At 36.7% G+C, this 17475-nt stretch overlaps 1 protein-coding gene across 5 annotated transcripts in view; it reads left to right on the top strand.

The window, feature by feature from the left end:
• LOC136159145 (ankyrin repeat domain-containing protein 26-like) overlaps positions 1-17475 on the top strand; it is a 66239-nt gene that overhangs the window by 20995 nt on the left and 27769 nt on the right. For 4 of the 5 annotated variants that reach the window (XR_010661420.1, XM_065921001.1, XM_065920999.1 and 1 more), the window contains exons 13-20: positions 1465-1563; positions 2185-2213; positions 2308-2380; positions 6899-6981; positions 12109-12263; positions 14142-14312; positions 16113-16146; positions 16428-16573. Coding sequence is in view for 4 of the 5 variants with exons in the window: in XM_065921001.1 (XP_065777073.1) it covers positions 1465-1563; positions 2185-2213; positions 2308-2380; positions 6899-6981; positions 12109-12263; positions 14142-14312; positions 16113-16146; positions 16428-16573 (790 nt within the window). In the remaining variant the exon portion in view is untranslated. The remainder of the gene's footprint in view (positions 1-1464; positions 1564-2184; positions 2214-2307; positions 2381-6898; positions 6982-12108; positions 12264-14141; positions 14313-16112; positions 16147-16427; positions 16574-17475) is intronic. The other variant, XM_065921002.1, reaches the window with a different exon arrangement.

Below are 17475 nucleotides of genomic sequence, written 5' to 3'. Positions count from 1 at the left end.
CAAGAAGAAAGGGGGAATGAAGGATTAGAGAGGCAGAGGATTTAGGGAGGGAATGAAGGAAAAGGAAGCACAGGTCTGTCGGGAAGGTGGCCATAAGTAAGATAGCTCTTTAGAAAAAGGGAGAGTATTTGATATGGATGATGCGTTTGAAGTGAGCTGCCAGTACCAAAATTTGTCAGAGAGGGATAGCAAAGTTTTCCCCCTCTTACTGTTTTCCTCATTTTTAGGAAGGCATTCAGGATTGAGGTCCCTGGGCATGCAGAGCTGTGTGTTATCCTCTGTGGAGGAGCACAGGAATAGGTGCTCAGCTGTAAATGTTTGCAAATTGGTGTCATACGAAATTTTGCTGCTTTATAAGAAGGGGTCACATAGGCCAACATAAGAGAACTGGAAAGAAGGAGAGAGCAGGGGGCATGATAGGGAGATCAAGGAATCTACTGCCCAATAGAGAGTCCACTGGAAAGTTTCCAACTTGTAATGTAGTTTCAGTTTGGGGGGAAGTGTTAGAGTGAGGAAGTTGAGGCTAAGATTTCAGGAGAATAAATTAAGTTGAAGTAATGTAGAAGCAGGCTCAGTACAGACCAGAGTTTCTCAAATTTTAACTAGTAGCCTGGGGACCTTGTGTGAAGTGCACATACTGAGCAAGAAGTCTGAGAATCTGTGTTTCTAACAAGCTCTCCGAGTAGCAAGGGTGTAGCCTTGCATTTAGCGAAATCTGGAAGTAGAGCTTTGGAGAGTGCAGGACATAACAAAATCAAGGAAAAGCATTATTTTGTTTTTCTTTCTAAACGTGTCTATAGCCCGAGGGAGGCAAAGAGTTGAAGATACCATTGCTAAGCAAAGAGGGAAAAAGAAGTGGTGGGGATGATCCATAGAATGAATGTAAAGGGGGAAGAATTAAGACCGCAGATCCAGAGATTACCCTTTATAGAGGAAAGAATCTAGTGAAAGGATGGAGGGAAGAAAGTAAGTCCTTAGGAAGGTGAGCTTGGAATGAGGAAACTTGAAGGAACTCCTTCTAGACGGTTCAGTGTATTTGCACTGAGAAGAGATAAGATCATTGTTGCTCCAGAGAATACTGGAGGTGGGAGGGGGTGCTAGAAATGGGAGAAACCCCAGCCATTCCAAATACCTATCAGGCATCAAAGATATATGCTGTATCCGTATTTGTTATTCAAATTAGATTAATTTGATAATGGGGGCATTGACTTTTTTTGAAAGTTGTTTCACAGAAATCCTTTGAAGCAATAGCATGGTGTACCAAACCAAACTAAGTTTTGAAACAAAACAGATTAGTAGGGTTCACTCCCCAAATGCTAGAATTGTTATTTTTGATAAGTACTATACTGATTTTGAAACATGTAGGATTTTTAATATCTAGTAATTGTGTGATAGTTAAATTTATTATTTCCTTTTTGATAATTGTATTTCAATATTGAGAACTTATTATACATTATTTTCTAGATGTGTCTTATATACCTTCTTGCATGATTGGATCGAGAAACTTTAAGATGACTAAACTAGAGGAGCCAAGACATGTAGGCATACCAGTAGTCCACATGGGTATGGAAAAAAGTGAATATTTTTATGAACCATTATTCTACAAGTGTGTATCCCAGCTAATCAGTTCATTACTCTTTCTCTGATGAGAAATGAATTATGCATTCAGTTGTGAACTGTCATTCCAGCTGTGCACTTGTTTAATGACTGGACAGATTGAAGAACATGGTAAATGCTTGTAGTATAATGGTGTAAATGATACTGCTGTATTGCATTCAAGATAATGCTGTTGCATTTTACCATCTACTTTCACATTTATCTTCTTGGGGTCATGATTTGTTCCTCTGATTAAGATCACTTTTCTCCTCATCAGTCGGCATGTTCACATTGGTTTGTGTGCACTTTAATATTTTATAAAGTCATTGAAAATGTAATGTTACTTTTGAAATCTTAACTGCATGTTTTGTTAAACCTGTATTTCTATTTTTTCTTCACTGTCTATAGTGGATTCATAATCTGTCTTGCTGGTGTCTTAACATCCCCCTGAAAACAAGACACTAAAACCGAATGTATTCACTGCCAAGGCTGAGCACAAGGATTTCTGCTCAGGACTAACTCTGCATGAATGTAGAGCTGGCTTTCATATTTACATGTAATTAACTGTATGTCCCTTTTGCCTTTTAGATTCTCCTGAGAAATATCCTAACGTGAAGGTAAAAACGTTTATGTTTTTATCTTGAATTATGAACAGTGGATTCTATCATATGTACATTATTTATTAATCAAATTGTTTCCAAACCCATTCAGCCTACAGTCTTAGTGAAAGATTCTGTTCCTAATAAAACAGTCGGAATGAAGGATTTGCAAACATCCACTTCAGGTAAATTTTGCAATACACATGTAACTCTGGAAAGAGGGACACTGAAGTATTTGAAATGCTCAGTCTTCATACTGCTAACGTTTTTTTTGCAAATTTACTTGAAGAATTTGACATACATAAGGCAAATGTTATTATTGGTATCCATGTTTTAGAAAAAGAGATATGTATAAGCATAAGAACAAGAAATTTTTAAAATGTAAGCTTGAACTGAATATGTTTCTGTATATGTTTCGATACCCTGAAGTTCTCAGTTTGGAATCTGTATACTTCTTAGGGATTCTCAGAAATTAATTATTAGATCCTAAGATTTTCCCAGTGTCCAAAAATGCTTATTTGAGCTCTGACTTTACCTAGAGTAAAGCTTCACTTGCTAATATGTCAGTTGTATTTCAACTTATAATTATTTCATTTTAGTATTGTTACACAGATGAATGTAGGCCAACCAGATATTTTGTTTAGCAGACTTTGTGTGTGTGTTGTGTTTGTGGTGTCTTTGATTATTAGAAGTAGGGGAAGTACTCATGCTTTAATGACTTTTATAGACATAATCTTTAAAAATAGTGATTCTGAAAATTTTGGCTTTAGGATCCTTTTGTACTTCTAAAAATTATTGAGAATGCCACGGAACTTTTGTATAAATAGGTTGTATTTATTGATGTTCACTGTATTGAGAAACAAAACTGAAAAACTTAAAATACAAGAGCACAGAATCATAATACAAGAACACAGAATCATAATGGCTAATTCCATTTGTCATTAGAGTTATAATATCACATATCGTGTCTCTGAAGAACTCCACTGTGCACTCAGAAGAGAATGAGAATGGAGGTAATGTTTAGTGTTGTGAAAATAGTTCTGACCTCTTGAACCCCCTGACCCGATGGGTCTCTGGACTTCACGGATTCTCAGGGCACACTTGAGAAACACAGTTTTAGACCGTTGAAGTTGTTAGATGTGAAATGATAAAGGGGGCCTTGAGTTGAAACAGGGTTTAAAGTTTCACTTTTACATTTCTTGCTTGTTTCTTTGACTTCTCTTAAGAAATTTAGACCTGACAGCTTTTTTTTTTTTTTTGAAGCAAATATTTCTGTGTTGTATTCATTCATGTCTCATGGTGCTCTGTGCTTTTTGAATCCAGTGTGGTCCTGGACTTATCCTATTTTCACATGGAAACAATTAGTCACACACAAGCCTATCATTTTTTATATAAGTTTATGATGTTTATCCAAGGCTTAAAAAATGGGTTCTGAAGATATGATACATTGAGAAAAGGCTGTCTCATTGTCATTAAAGTAGCTGTTGGTGGTGGTGTTCAGTCGCTAAATCGTGTCCAACTCTCTGTGACCTTATGGACTGTAGCACGCCAGGCCTCCCTGTCCCTCACCATCTCCCCGAGTTCGCCTGGTCATGTCCACTGAATCAGTGATGCTATTCAACCATCTCTCTGCTGTCCCTCTCTCCTCCCCTCAATCTTTTCCATCATCAGGGTCTTTTCCAGTGAGTTGGCTCTTCACATCAGGTGTCCAAAGTATTGGAGCTTCAGTTTCAGCATCAGTCCTTCCAGTGTCTTTTCAAGGTTCATTTCCCTTAGGATTGACAGGTTTGATCTCTTTGCTCTCCAAGGGACTCTCAAGAGTCTTCTCTAGCACCACAATTTGAAAGCATCAGTTCTTTGGCACTCAGCCTTCTTTACGGTCCAACTCTCACATCCCTATGTGACTACTGCAAAAACCGTAGCTTTGACTGTACAAACCTTTGTTGGCAAAGTGATGTCTTTGCTTTTTAATACATTGTCTTGGTTTGTACCATTAATTAAGGTAGTACCATTCATTAAAAGTGTTTTTAAAACCGTGGTCTCTAGAATACACAATATTGTCATGCATAATTAAATGTAAAATAAATGACATAAATTTTGTTAATAAAATATTTGTATGTTGAAGAAAAATCATTATTAATAAAGTTCTTATGGAATACAGAATATGTTACACAGATTGAGTGAGTCAAAGTAAGTAATACTAGAAAATTAGCAAGTAGAAAAAATGAGACACAAGTTAACGTCTCTTCATGAATGGCAGTGAAGTGTAAGACATAATAAGCTCTGAAGGACTAGTGAGTTTGAGGGGAGAGGTGGACATGAAACTGATTCTCTGAAGAAAGACTTTGTACAAGTTAGTTAGAGCTGTATTCTTACTGACATTCTAATAAATGGAAACTTTGTTTTCAGATTTTTCAGATTCTGATTCTACTAGTTTGAGCCTCAATAATGAGACTTATCAAAGAGCAGGGCATTTAAAAGTTGATCAGTGTCCACTGGTGTCACTATCAATGACCAAAAATCAGTCAGCATCCACAGAATTTGGACAGGTGTAATAGATAAAAGATGAATATTGGAGCGGTGTTTCTGGTAGGGAATTACACACTCCATGACCTGAGTCTCAGCTGCCAGAAAACAGAGAAAGCAAAGAATGTAATGCAGAAGCCCAGAGCACTCAGCTGTGGGCCCCCTGGGCACGGCCTTACCGTCATTCTGACGGTTCCAAATTAGATTTTGTGGCAAAAGCTCCCTTGTGCTGACTCCTTTTATGCAACCTACAGCCAATAAATACCTCTTAGCAAGGTGTTTGCATTCTCCCTCTGACCATAATAATACAATAAATACAAAGAGAGTTAGAAGTTTAGCCTAGTATTTAGCCTACACCTGAGAGGGGGTAGCAGGATTATATTTAGAACTCTGGGACTAGTTGGGAGACGTAGGTAGACATCTAGAGATTGCCTTCTCAAAATGTAACTTCACAGCAATATTGAAGGAGTGCTGTATCATTTAAAAGCAGTATATAGAAAGTCAATTCTGATTCTACTAGGATGCCCAGTCTATTGAGTAATCACGTCTAATATGTGTTGTCCATAAATGCCAGTTAATTTAGCACCTTTAATCTGATCAGAGCTATAGTAAGAAATCATACAGTTTCTTTTTTTCACTCCTAGTTTTTTCTTTTCTCTCCTCACCTATAGGGTTAACTTTGCATTTACAAAGGATTCTCAGTTATTTCCTAGAATAGTGACTACAAACTGTAAATTCAAGGTGTTTTTTTTTTTTTTAATCTATAGAAGTGACTTGTTTGCCCTTGTTTCTCCATTAGCTTGGTATGTCCACGAAACAAAACTACAAAATAAATAGAAGCAACTTCAGACCGTTCATGTAGATCATTTCCCATCTCAGTCGATATCTTTTATAAAGTAACCAGCAGAGTCTACTCCTTCAGGGTCCCTGGATTTGTACATTTATTCATTTCATAAAGATTTATTCTATACTGGACTCAGACAATTTTATATCCTAAATATTTCTGGAAACGCTCCACCAGTTCAGGCCTGGATCACCTTTGGTTTTTTCCACTAATAATGCCTTCAGATTCATCTCCCTCCATTTATTTGTATGCCCTTCAAATTCATTCCTCTTGTAGCATTTAGAGTCACCTCTTTCAAGAGCAAGTGTAACTGTGAACCACTCTTCAAATCACATTAATGTCCAGGCATCATAAAGTGACACGTGAGGCTTTTGTAATCTGACTTCTGCCTGACTCTCGCTCTTTCTCGCGCCCTTTCTGTCGTTTGCTGTGGAATCCTGAGCTGCTGCTGACGCCCTCCTCACCTGACCCTGTACTTTGGACAGATACTTACCCTCTCCTGTGTGTGCTTCTGCCCGTCTTGCTACAGCCTTGCATGCCTTCCCTCTCTTTTCCTTGAACTGTGCAAGTCTCCGCTCAGCCATCATCTCTAGAAAAGCATTCCCTGACATCTTTCATCTACATTTTTCTTTCAACTCCAGTGTCTAGTATAGAACAGAAAGCTGATAAATAATTATTGAATAAAATAAATAAGGACTACTTATTCAAAACTGATTTTTAGGAGCTTGTCCTGTGCAGTCTAGGAGCCAAGAAGTTAGACATGTGAAGAAATAAGATACACTAGAAAAATCTTAAAAGTACTAAGGTAGCTACAAAGAAAGGGATACCTGTTTATCTGAGGAAAGATAGCTGTAATCAAGGACAACTTCACAAAGCAGGCTGAGTCTTATAAGATAAAAAGTAATTTTTCAAAAGAGTACAGGGAAGCATTTCAGATTAAGGAACTGATAAAAGTATAAAAAGTAAGAGGAATTTTGTAAATCATGAGTAATGTTGCAGTTGAAGCTTGGGAAGTAGAGAAGAGAATGTATTGTGACTTTATATGTCTGTCCTGTATTTTGAAATTTGTTTGGTTTCTGATTGTTTTGTTCATTGATGTTTGGATGATTTTGTGAATGAATCTTTGAGCTGTTTGTGTGCCTGTATCCTGGTGACATCTGGTATTTTCCAAATTGTTGAAATTTTAGATCATTGGAAGTATTTCTTAAAGAAGTAAATATTCAGCTGAAGATTAATTTAAGATGTCATTTGATACAGTGTTTTAAATCTATGTTTTAAATAAAGATTATGTCTTTTATCTAAATATTCTAAGTAATTTTAACTCAACATACAGATTTGTCAGCAGAACTAGACTTAGAAATGACATCAGAGGAAGAAGAAGAAAAACCTGTTGGAGATGAAAATAACCATTCCCAGGTATGTAAAAATGTAAATTTAAATTCCTGGCTTAATACTGTTTCCTATGCTTCAACAGCATAAATACAGTGTGTAACAGAGGTCATAACAAATAAAATTACCTTTCAATATTAGCCTTTTAGAATCGAGAGGTAATAATTTAATAGTTTTTATGGCACCTTAATTATAAAACTTCAAACATTGTTAGAATCTATTATATTTATAGCTTGTTTTTGGACTTGAGGGGAAAAAATTTCCTGACTATTGTTTACTTCTTCCATTTTTTTAACTTCATTACATGATTATGAAGGTGATATCAAATACTGAATTGTAAGAGTAAACACTTGAAATTATGAAGAATATGACAGTGATGATCCCTGACCTAGATACGTGTAGAGAGAAATCAGTCCCAGTGGTTCAAGGTTTTCCATTGAAATTGCCAGTCAGCCAAGATGAAAGATTAATTCTGTCTGTGATCTCGGCATAATTGATTAAGGATGTACATTCAGGGAGAGAGTGGGGTCATAAAATCAACCCAGTTACCTATTTATTAAGAGAGTTGAAGCTTCCAGATTGGACCTTTGGTGTTAGGGCACAAATAGTAACTTTCTAATTTATCTCATTTTGGGGTGAGAATTCAATAAATATTAATAAAAATGCTTTATCCACTTTCATTGGTAGATATTAGAATATAATATAACTGAACGTAGGGGCTTCCTTGGTAGCTCAGCTGGTAAAGAATCTGCCTGCAATGCAGGAGACCCCAGTTCATTTCCTGGGTTAGGAAATTCCCCTGGAGAAGGGTTCGGCTACCCACTCCAGTATTGTTGGGCTTCCTTGGTGGCTCAGGTGGTAAAGAATCCACCTGTAATGAGACCTAGGTTTAATCCCTGGTTTGGGAAGATCCCCTGGAGGAGGGTGTGGCAACCTACTCCAGGATTCTTGCCTGGAGAATCCCCATGGACAGAGAAGCCTGGAGGGCAACAGTCCTTAAGGATGGAAAGAGTCGGACATAACTGAGCACACACATAACTGAATGTAAGCAGGTAATATGTATTGATGAATAACACTATCATAATATATAATTTGCATTAAAATTTATGGATTTGTTCCTCTTTCTGATTGTTGTTAATTTGATTTTGGTGCCTAGTAATATAAAGTTTGTCTGTTTTGCACGTACTAGTCCTTAAAAAAAAAACACACAAAAATCTGACAAATGTACTGTAGGGACTCACTATTTAAGATATAGTGAGGTGAAATATTTTTAAGTGAGGAAGCCTTTATAACATTAAAAATCATCTAATTAATTTTTGGTAGATTTAACATATATGAATTCTTTAACTCAAACAATGACAAAATTGGGTTTGTGAGTTCATGTTTTTCCCCTATTTTAGGCTAAGGCAAGTTATTTTTCACTTCTTACTTGTGACCCGGTGTTGTGAGTAGCTAAGCATAGATTAAGAAGTTTAAGAGTTAAATTTTAATAAATTTTAGATTTCCAACATGGCCACTTCAGGATATTTTTAATGACAAATACATATACTCCCTTCCCTTTATGTATGTAATAACAATAAAAATAAAATAAAAAATAGAATAAATAATATTAAACAAATTTAAAAAATAAAAAATTTAATAACAAATACATGTACTTCCTTCCCAATACATGTATAAGCCTTCCCTTGTGGCTCAGCTGGTAAAGAATTTGCCTGCAATGCAGGAGACCTGGGCTCAATTCCTGGGTTGGGAAGATCCCCTAGAGAAAGAAAAGACTATCCACTCCAGTATTCCCGCCTGGGTAGCTCCATGGTCCGTATAGTCCATAGGGTTGCAAAGAGTCGGACACAACTGAGTGGCTTTCACTTTAACTTTCACATGTACTCCCACATATTTTTTAATCATCACTTCCAGATGTTTCTTTTGAGACAGACCTTTCCATTATGTTGTTTACTAAAATGTAGTAAGTTTTGACACATGTGATTTTGTCACATAGCTGGTATAAACTCCTACCTCTCAAAAATTAAGTGTTTATCTCCAAAGGAGAAAACTGAGTTTTGAGACGCTGTGAGATTTTTCTTCCTTCCAGTAATAGATTTTTAAATTTCTTTGTTTGCTTGTTTGTTCTTTTGTGTAAGAGGTGCCTTGACTGAGTTTTAACAACAGACAAAAATCCATAGGTATTCTCCTTTAAAAGAAAAAGGAGATCAGCTCTATCCCCAGCTAAGGCATCAAATTACTTGGGCAAAGTCACACTTTTAGCTTACCTGATTCATTTGATGAATTCATTTGGTAATTTATGAGATTCAAGGTTACAGAATTTTATCATCTGTTTTGGTGCCATAGAATGCCAGGTAATGCCACTTTAGGGACTTTGAAGAAATTATTTAGTTTATCTTTGTGTATGATATTAGGAAGGGTTTTATTTATTTATTTATTTATTTTAGTTCTACCACTTTATTGCTACCAACCCATTTCCCTCCACCCTCGTGCACACATGCTCAGTCATGTAATCCCATGGACTTCAGCCTGCCAGACTCCTCTGTCCATGGACTTTTCCAGGCAAGAATACTGGAGTGGGTTGCCACTTCCTTCTCCATAGGAAGGGTTTTAATTTCATTCTTATACATGTAGCTGTCCAGTTTTCCTAGCACCATTTATTGAAGAGGCTGTCTTTGGCCCATTGTATATTCTTGCCTCCTTTGTCAAAGAGAAGGTACCCGTAGGTGCATGGGCTTTCAGTCTTGTTCCATTGGTCTCTATTTCTGTTTTTGTGCCAGTACTATACTGTCTTTATGACTGTAGCTTTGCAGTATAATCTGAAGTCAAGAAGGTTGATTTCTCCAGCTCGACTGGATTAAAATGGATTAAAGACCTAAATGTAAGACTAGAAACTATAAAACTCTTAGAGGAAAACATAGGCAGAACACTCGATGACATAATCAAAGCAAGATCATCTGTGACCCACCTCCTAGAGTAATGGAAATAAAAACAAAAGTAAGCAAGTGGGACCTGATTAAACTTAAAAGCTTTTGTATAGCGAAGGAAACTAGGTGAAAAAGACAACCCTAAGAATGGGAGAAAATAATAGCAAATTAAACAACTGACAAAGGATTAATTTCCAAAATATACAAGCAGCTCATACAACTCAATACCAGAAAAACAATCCAATCAAAAAGTGGGAAAAAGACCTAAAGAGACATTTCTCTAAAGACGACATACAGATGGCTAACAAACAAATGAGAAGATGCTCAACATCGCTCATTATTAGAGAAATACAAATCAAAACTACACTTGAGATATAACTCACACCAGTCAGAATGGCCATCATCAAAAAGTCTATAAGCAATAAATGCTGGAGAAGGTGTGGAGAAAAGGCAACGCTCTTGCACTGTTGGCGGGAATGTAAGTTGATCCAGTCACTATGGAAGACTGTATGGAGATTCCTTAAAAAACTAGGAATAAAACTACCATATGACCCAGCAATCCCACTCCTAGGCATATACCCTGAGGAAACCAAAGTTGAAAAAGACACATGTATTCCATCATTCATTGCAGCACTATTGCAATAGTTAGAACATGGAAGCAACCTGCTGCTGCTGCTGCTGCTATGTCGCTTCAGTCGTGTCCGACTCTGTGCGACCCCATAGACGGCAGCCCACTAGGCTCTGCCATCCCTGGGATTCTCCAGGCAAGAATACTGGAGTGGGGTGCCATTTTCTTCTCCAAGGAAGGAAAGTGAAAAGTGAAAGTGAAGTCGTTCAGTCGTATCCGACTCTTCACTACCCCATGGACTGCAGCCTACCAGGCTCCTCTGTCCATGGGATTTTCCAGGCAAGAGTACTGGAGTGGGATGCCATCACCTTCTCCGTGGAAGCAACCTAGATGTCCATCAATAGATGAATGGATAAAGAAGTTGTGGTTCATATACACAATGGAATATTACTCAGCCATAAAAAGGTACGCACTTGAGTCAGTTCTAATGAGGTAGATGAACCTAGAACCTATTATACAGAGTGAAGTAAGTCAGAAAGAGAAGATAAATATTGTATTCTAATGCATATATATGGAATCTAGAAAAATGGTACTGAAGAATATATTTACAGGGCAGCAGTGGAGAATCAGACGTAGAGAAGAGACTTATGGACTTGGGGCAAGGCGAAGAGAGGGTGAGATGTATGGAAAGAGTAACATGGAAACTTATATTACCATATGTAAAAAGATAGCCAGCGGGAATTTGCTGTATGGCTCAGGAAACTCAATCAGGGGCTCTGTATCAACCTAGGGGGTGGGATGGGAGTAGGGAGATGGGAGGGAGGCTCAAAAGTCAGGGGATATATGTATAACTTTGGCTGATTTATGTTGAGATTTGACAGAAAACAACAAAATTCTGTAAAGCAATTTTGTTCAATTAAAAAATAAATTAATTTTTAAAAAAAGAAAAAGAAAAGACAAAAAAATCATTTAACCTTTCTTGGTTTTACTCCTATTTCTGGTAAATAGTGGGGCTACAATAGGTAATTATTTCTATACCCTCTAGCTATAAAGTTTGATGGTTATTGAATGTGAAATTGGGAAGCATTATTTGTATTCCAGAATTCCAGACTAACAACTCATCAGTTTCACTCTGCTCCTTGTGTTTTGGTAAACTTTGGTTCATATATTTTAGTGAACACCATCATTTTTGGTTATATCCTGGATCCCAATGAACAAAGAAATGTAAAAGGCAGTGGGGAAAAAATAGCTTTAGTGTTTTTGAGGCACTAAGGTGTCACATCCTCTAAATCTGACTGTTTAATGGAAAATTCAGGGGGTAAATATTGAAGAGGACAGATTTTGTGTGTTTTGTCTTTTTTTTCCCTCTATCTCTGCCAGTTAGATGGGGAAGACTGGGGATGAATAATTGCATCATCTTAAGAAAGCCTTTTTTGAAATTTTGGGAAATTTGTTTCTTTTTATCAAAGAAGAAGAAGTAAGATTTACAAATATTTCAGTGATTTGTTAGTGATAAAATTAAAGTAAGCACAAAAAGATTGTTTTATCACTTAAAATCAGGCCAAACCCTGAGTCAAATAATAAAATGAATGAAAACAACAACTAAAAGATGTTTATAATTAAGTAACAGAATTTCTTAGTGTCAAACTTTCATTAAAGGTTGAAGAAGAAAAGAAGAAGCACAAAAGTAGTGAAGTGGAAGTATCAGACAATGTATGTGATACTGCTGACGAGAGTGGATTGATTCAGCAGAGAAAGAGTGGAGGAAACAGCAATCAGGAGTTTGCTGTTATGGAGAATGAAGGTTCTGATAGGTAAGCTTATTTAACAGCAGGTCATGTGTTATTTTTATTTGAAATAAGTTTGGATGTGAGATTTGGACTGTAAAGAAAGCTGAGTGCTGAAGAATTGATGCTTTTGAACTGTGGTGTTGGAGAAGACTCTTGAGAGTCCCTTGGAGTGCTAAGAGATCCAACCAGTCCATCCTAAAGGAGATCAGTCCTGAGTGTTCATTGCAAGGACTGATGTTGAAGCTGAAACTCCAGTCCTTTGGCCACCTGGTGCGAAGAACTGACTCATTGGAATAGACCCTGATACTGGGAAAGATTGAGGGCAGGAGGAGAAGGGGACAACAGAGGATGAGATGGTTGGATGGTATCACTGACTCAGTGGACATGAGTTTGGGTAAACTCCGGGAGTTTGTGATGGACAGGGAGGCCTGGCGTGCTGCGGTTCATGGGGTTACAAAGAGTTGGATACGACTGAGTGACTGAACTGAATTGAACTGAACTGAGCTAATGGTTGTGATTATCACATTTTACATTTTGCTAGGGATATAGTTATTTTTATTCTTTTGTCCTTTAGCCATAATACTAAAGTTAATTTCTTAACTTTCTACCATATTACAGTATTACAGTATTCTGAATTTGACTGCCTACTTGCCTTTACCAGTGTGTTGTATATTTAAATATATTTTATGTCACTACTTAACATCTTTTCATTTCCGTTTAAGGACTTCTTTCAGCATTTCTTATGAGACAGGTCTAGTGGTGAGGAACTCCCTCAGCTCTGGTTTCTCTGGGAAAGTTTTTATTTCTCCTTCATTTCTGAAACATAACTTTCTGGATAGAGTATTCTTGGTTGGCAGGTTTTTTTCTTGTATCACTTTGAGTATGTCCATGGATGGAAGCCAAATTGTTGTTGGTGGCGGGGAACTAATGAAGTACTATTTTTTTTAGCCGTAATGCTGAAATCACCGGATCATGTGGATGGTTTAAAAGTAAACTGCCTCGCCTCCCGCCCCCGCCCCCCAAATATTTCCTTGATTTTTCCTTTCATGGTATATGTGCCACATGATTTAAAAAAGCATCCAAATTAAGCATTATTTTTTTCTTTAAGGTTTTTTTTTTTTTTTTTGGCTGCGCTGGTTCTTTGCTGCTGCAGAGCTTGGGCCTCTCATCGTGGTGGCTTCTCTTGATGCTGAGCATGCGCTCTAGGGTGCTGGCTTCAGCAGTGTGCAGCATGGGTTTAGTTGCCCCATGGCATGTGGGATCTTCCTGGACCAGGGATCGAACCGGTGCCCCCTCATTGGCAGGCAGTCTCCTAAGTCCTGGACCACCAGGGAAATCCCTAAATTAAGCATTATTGTATTTAAAAGCAAAACAGAAAATATAGTGTAAATCTAATGATGACTCCCATGGGTAAGAGTCATTGTGTCTAGGCAGTGAACTCCAGGTTTCCAGTGTAGCCCTTGAGGTTCTCCCCAATGTCTTCCCAAAGATGCATCTCTGCTTTCTTTCATGTGTTTCGTGCTTTTCCTTCCAGTTTCCTAGGAAACAACCAAGATGCCATGTGCCTTATCTTTGTGCTCATATTCTAACCTCCAAGTAAAATGGTTTTCTCCCTTTTTTCTTCTTTGTAACCTACTCTCTCCACTTCTTCTGTAAAGCCTTCCTTATTTCACTGATAACTTTCACATATCAATTTGTACATATCACATCATATCATAATTGTATATCTGTTTTTGAGGCAAGAATTTGTTTTCTTGCATATGGTTAGTAGTTCATAACTATTTTGTGAATTAATCAATGACTTAAGATGCGTAAGAGTTGGAATTTTACAAGAATTGTTTTTTTATTCTTTATCAGTTGAATTATTAGAAAATATTGGCTTTTTTGTGGATTTTTTAAAAGTAGCGATCCTGGCGTGCACAGGAAGGAAATAAAGAAAAAACACAGTGGCAAATGGACACCAGAAGAATGTGTGATTGCACCAATATTTGAAAAGACAGATTCACTGACTGGTGGTCTGCTGCATGTTAATGATGACAGCATTTTAAGTGAAGTGGATCAGGATGATGACAGGTAATATCTAAAAATTCTTTATTTCTAGAGGAAGAAATAAGCACTGAATACTTCTTCTGGAAATAGGGCAGCATAATATAGTGTACAGGCCAAGACAAGAGATTCCTCAACTGTAGTACAAACACTGCTGAAAGATTAAAGTGAGAGCCAGTGCCTTTGGCCAGAAATTGTTTCAGTACACAGTCTTCTTGAAAGCTGGACTGTAGTGAATATATGTAAACAGCCCTGTAGGGAATATTTGTTGGGATAGGCAATGGAGAACTAGATAGTAACTGAAGAGGAATGTGGAGTTCAAAGGAGTTTCTCGTTTTTTTTAAGATGGGAGCTTTTAGGTAATGTATGCTGTTAGAAATGAACCAGCAGAGGACGTGTTTATTGAGTTTAATTTTGTTTGCATTTCCAGTATTAGAAAGCTTATTGATTGTATGACATTATCTTTAAACTATTACAGTAAACTAATTGTACATAATACTTCTGTTCATATATGGTTTTATGGTAAGGGCTTGTTTGTTGTTTCTGAAGTGTAATATTCGTATGTAGTTGCATGTGTGGATGATTAGTTAATTCTGTCCTACACAGATTTTAAAAAATTATGTAATCGTGAACTTACAGACACTTAGGCTATACTGAATAGGATGTGATCATTCCTTGATGATTCTAGTTGACAGTAACATCGTGAGTGGCTATGATTTTGTAAGGTACTCTGAAACATTACATCATATCAATTTCATAGTTGTTTATAGATTCCAAGGAAAAGGGAAAAATTTTGTTTATATTCAATAGAAAGAAAACTACTAACAATCTTTCACAAATTATTAATTTTGGTTTATGAAGTTCTAAATTAGAAATACTATGCTTCCCGTAGTAAGAGTGTTATTAACATGTATTATGTGCTAAATAAGTGTATATCAGATTCATGAATAAAGAGAAGAATGGTTGAATGAATGCCTACTGATAAATTTCTTTACAAAAGCAAGTCTTTAGTGAAAGTAGGTTTCCAATATTACCTACCTCTAAAGTCTTTTTATTTTTTGAGAAACATGTGTTAAGATTCAGAAATTATTATTTATAGTTATAACTGGACATGGAATAATAATATAGATTCATGTGCTATCATGTTAGTTAAGACGACTTATTAAAATATTACTTTCTCAACATATTTTGGAACCGCAGTGTTGAAGCCAGATTTCCTGGGTTTGAATTCTGGGTCTGTTGGTGACCTGCTGTGTGGGCTTGGTCGACTTACTCAGCCTTTCTGTGTTCCATTTCTTCCCATGTAGAGGACCTAATGTGTTACCTATCTCCCAGAATGTTTGTGAGGATTAAAATGCCATTAAGACATATAAAGTGCTTATAATAATGCATAGCAGTTGCATAGGCAGTCCTCAGAAGGCTAATATCATGGTTATTAAAAATGGGTTTCTAAGAAAAAAACAAACAATTAAAAATGGGTTTCTTTCTATAAGGACTTAAGGAATACTTCCCAAATAGGTTTTATTGCTGTAAAACTTAGTTCTTATTGAAAATGACAACTGCAAGAAATCCTGGTATACTGGTTCCCTTCACATAATGCAAGTAATGTTATGTTTTTCCTTTTCTTTGATCTAAATTCAATGCTTTATTAGTATTATAAATGTATTTTCTTTGTCCTTTAATGTTACTCTTCTTTATTGTTTTAATCCTTTTATAAAAAATTACTTACCAATGCAAATGCAAAGGTTTTTTATACAAACCAAAGTTTACGTATTTGTATTTTTAAGTATTTAATATTAGCCTGAAAAGAATCATTTGTTTTTTTAGGCCTGCAAAGAAAACATCTAATGAAAATAACAAGGTATAGTCAAAGTTAACTATAAAAAATATTTTCCTAGTTAAAAAATACTTTGTAAAAGGAATGGTAGCAAAATACAAAATCTTCCTTTGTTGTAGAGAGATATACTTTGACAACTTAATTTAGAAACACTATTGATAAAGTTATTCTTTTGATAAAAAAAATCTGTCATTTTCAAAAGTGTCTGTTTTTGCTTTAATGAAGAGATATTTATCACCTTTGTACAATTACTATGTTCTATAAATATTTTAAGGACATTGTGAAATAGTATTATTTATGTGTAGGTCAAAGAACAAATTAATTCTGTGGATGACCTTGATGACTTAACTCAGTCATCTGAAACAGCTTCCGAAGATGGCGAGTTGCTTTACTGTAAGAATTCCATGTTGCTAATTGAACAGCTTGACATGGGTGTAAAGGTAGGTCTGCAGTGTAAATATAAATACAATGCCTGTTTGTGTGTGGTGTAGTAGTGATATATGTACACTTTGTCTAGAAGTGGTCTAGAGCCAGGGATATGTTATCGTGCTGTGCCTCTCAGAAGTATGTTCTGTATTAAAAGAACATGACAGTGAGGGTATGCTCTGAGCCACAGGCCTGTGATCCTTCTCACTCACCTGTATCTTCTGTTGACTCTCCTTTCCTGTGCCTTCACCCAAGGTCAGGTTAGTATCACTTTCTTCCTAGAATAACTGAAATCTCAGAATTTCTTTCCCTGCTATTCTACTTCCCAGAACCTCAGTCCAGACAGCAATATAATTATTATCTATTTTTAAAAATTCAGATCTCATCATGTTACCCCCTTTGCTTAAAGCCCAACTGTTGCTTCTCTTTGCTTCATGGTTAAAGGTCACAGTTGTCTAGCTTCATCTTGTTTTATTTTTTACCCGTCTTTCTACATGAATTTTAGAATCAGCGTGTCAGTTTCCTAAAATGTCTGCTGGTCTTACGTTTTTATTTTCCTTCAGTTCAAAATACTGTGTAATTCTTCTTTTCATTACCTCTTTGATCCAAGGATTATTTTGACCTATGTGATTTTGTTTCCAAAGATCAAGAGTTTTCCTGAGGTCCTTCTGTGCTCTTGCTCCTCATGATTTGTTTAGTGCATCCAGAGGGGCCCTGGGGCTGGGGCTGATTATCTCCTGCCTTGGAGGCAAGACCTTACTGACTACCCCGTTCATTCTACTGTAAGATGTTTTCCCAGCCTGGCTCAGGAGAATAGATAGAATTCCTGGGACTGAGTGAGCACCCGGCTTGGGTTCCTATAATCTTTTCAGGTGGTTTCTCCCTGGTCTCAGGTGGTTTCTCACAGATGGGCGCTGTTCGTTTCCT

The sequence above is a fragment of the Muntiacus reevesi genome, chromosome 2 (assembly GCF_963930625.1).
Source record: "Muntiacus reevesi chromosome 2, mMunRee1.1, whole genome shotgun sequence".
Classification (NCBI taxonomy): domain Eukaryota; kingdom Metazoa; phylum Chordata; class Mammalia; order Artiodactyla; family Cervidae; genus Muntiacus; species Muntiacus reevesi.
The sequence above is the reverse complement of the archived record's forward strand: the minus strand, read 5'-3'. Positions and strand labels throughout refer to the sequence as shown.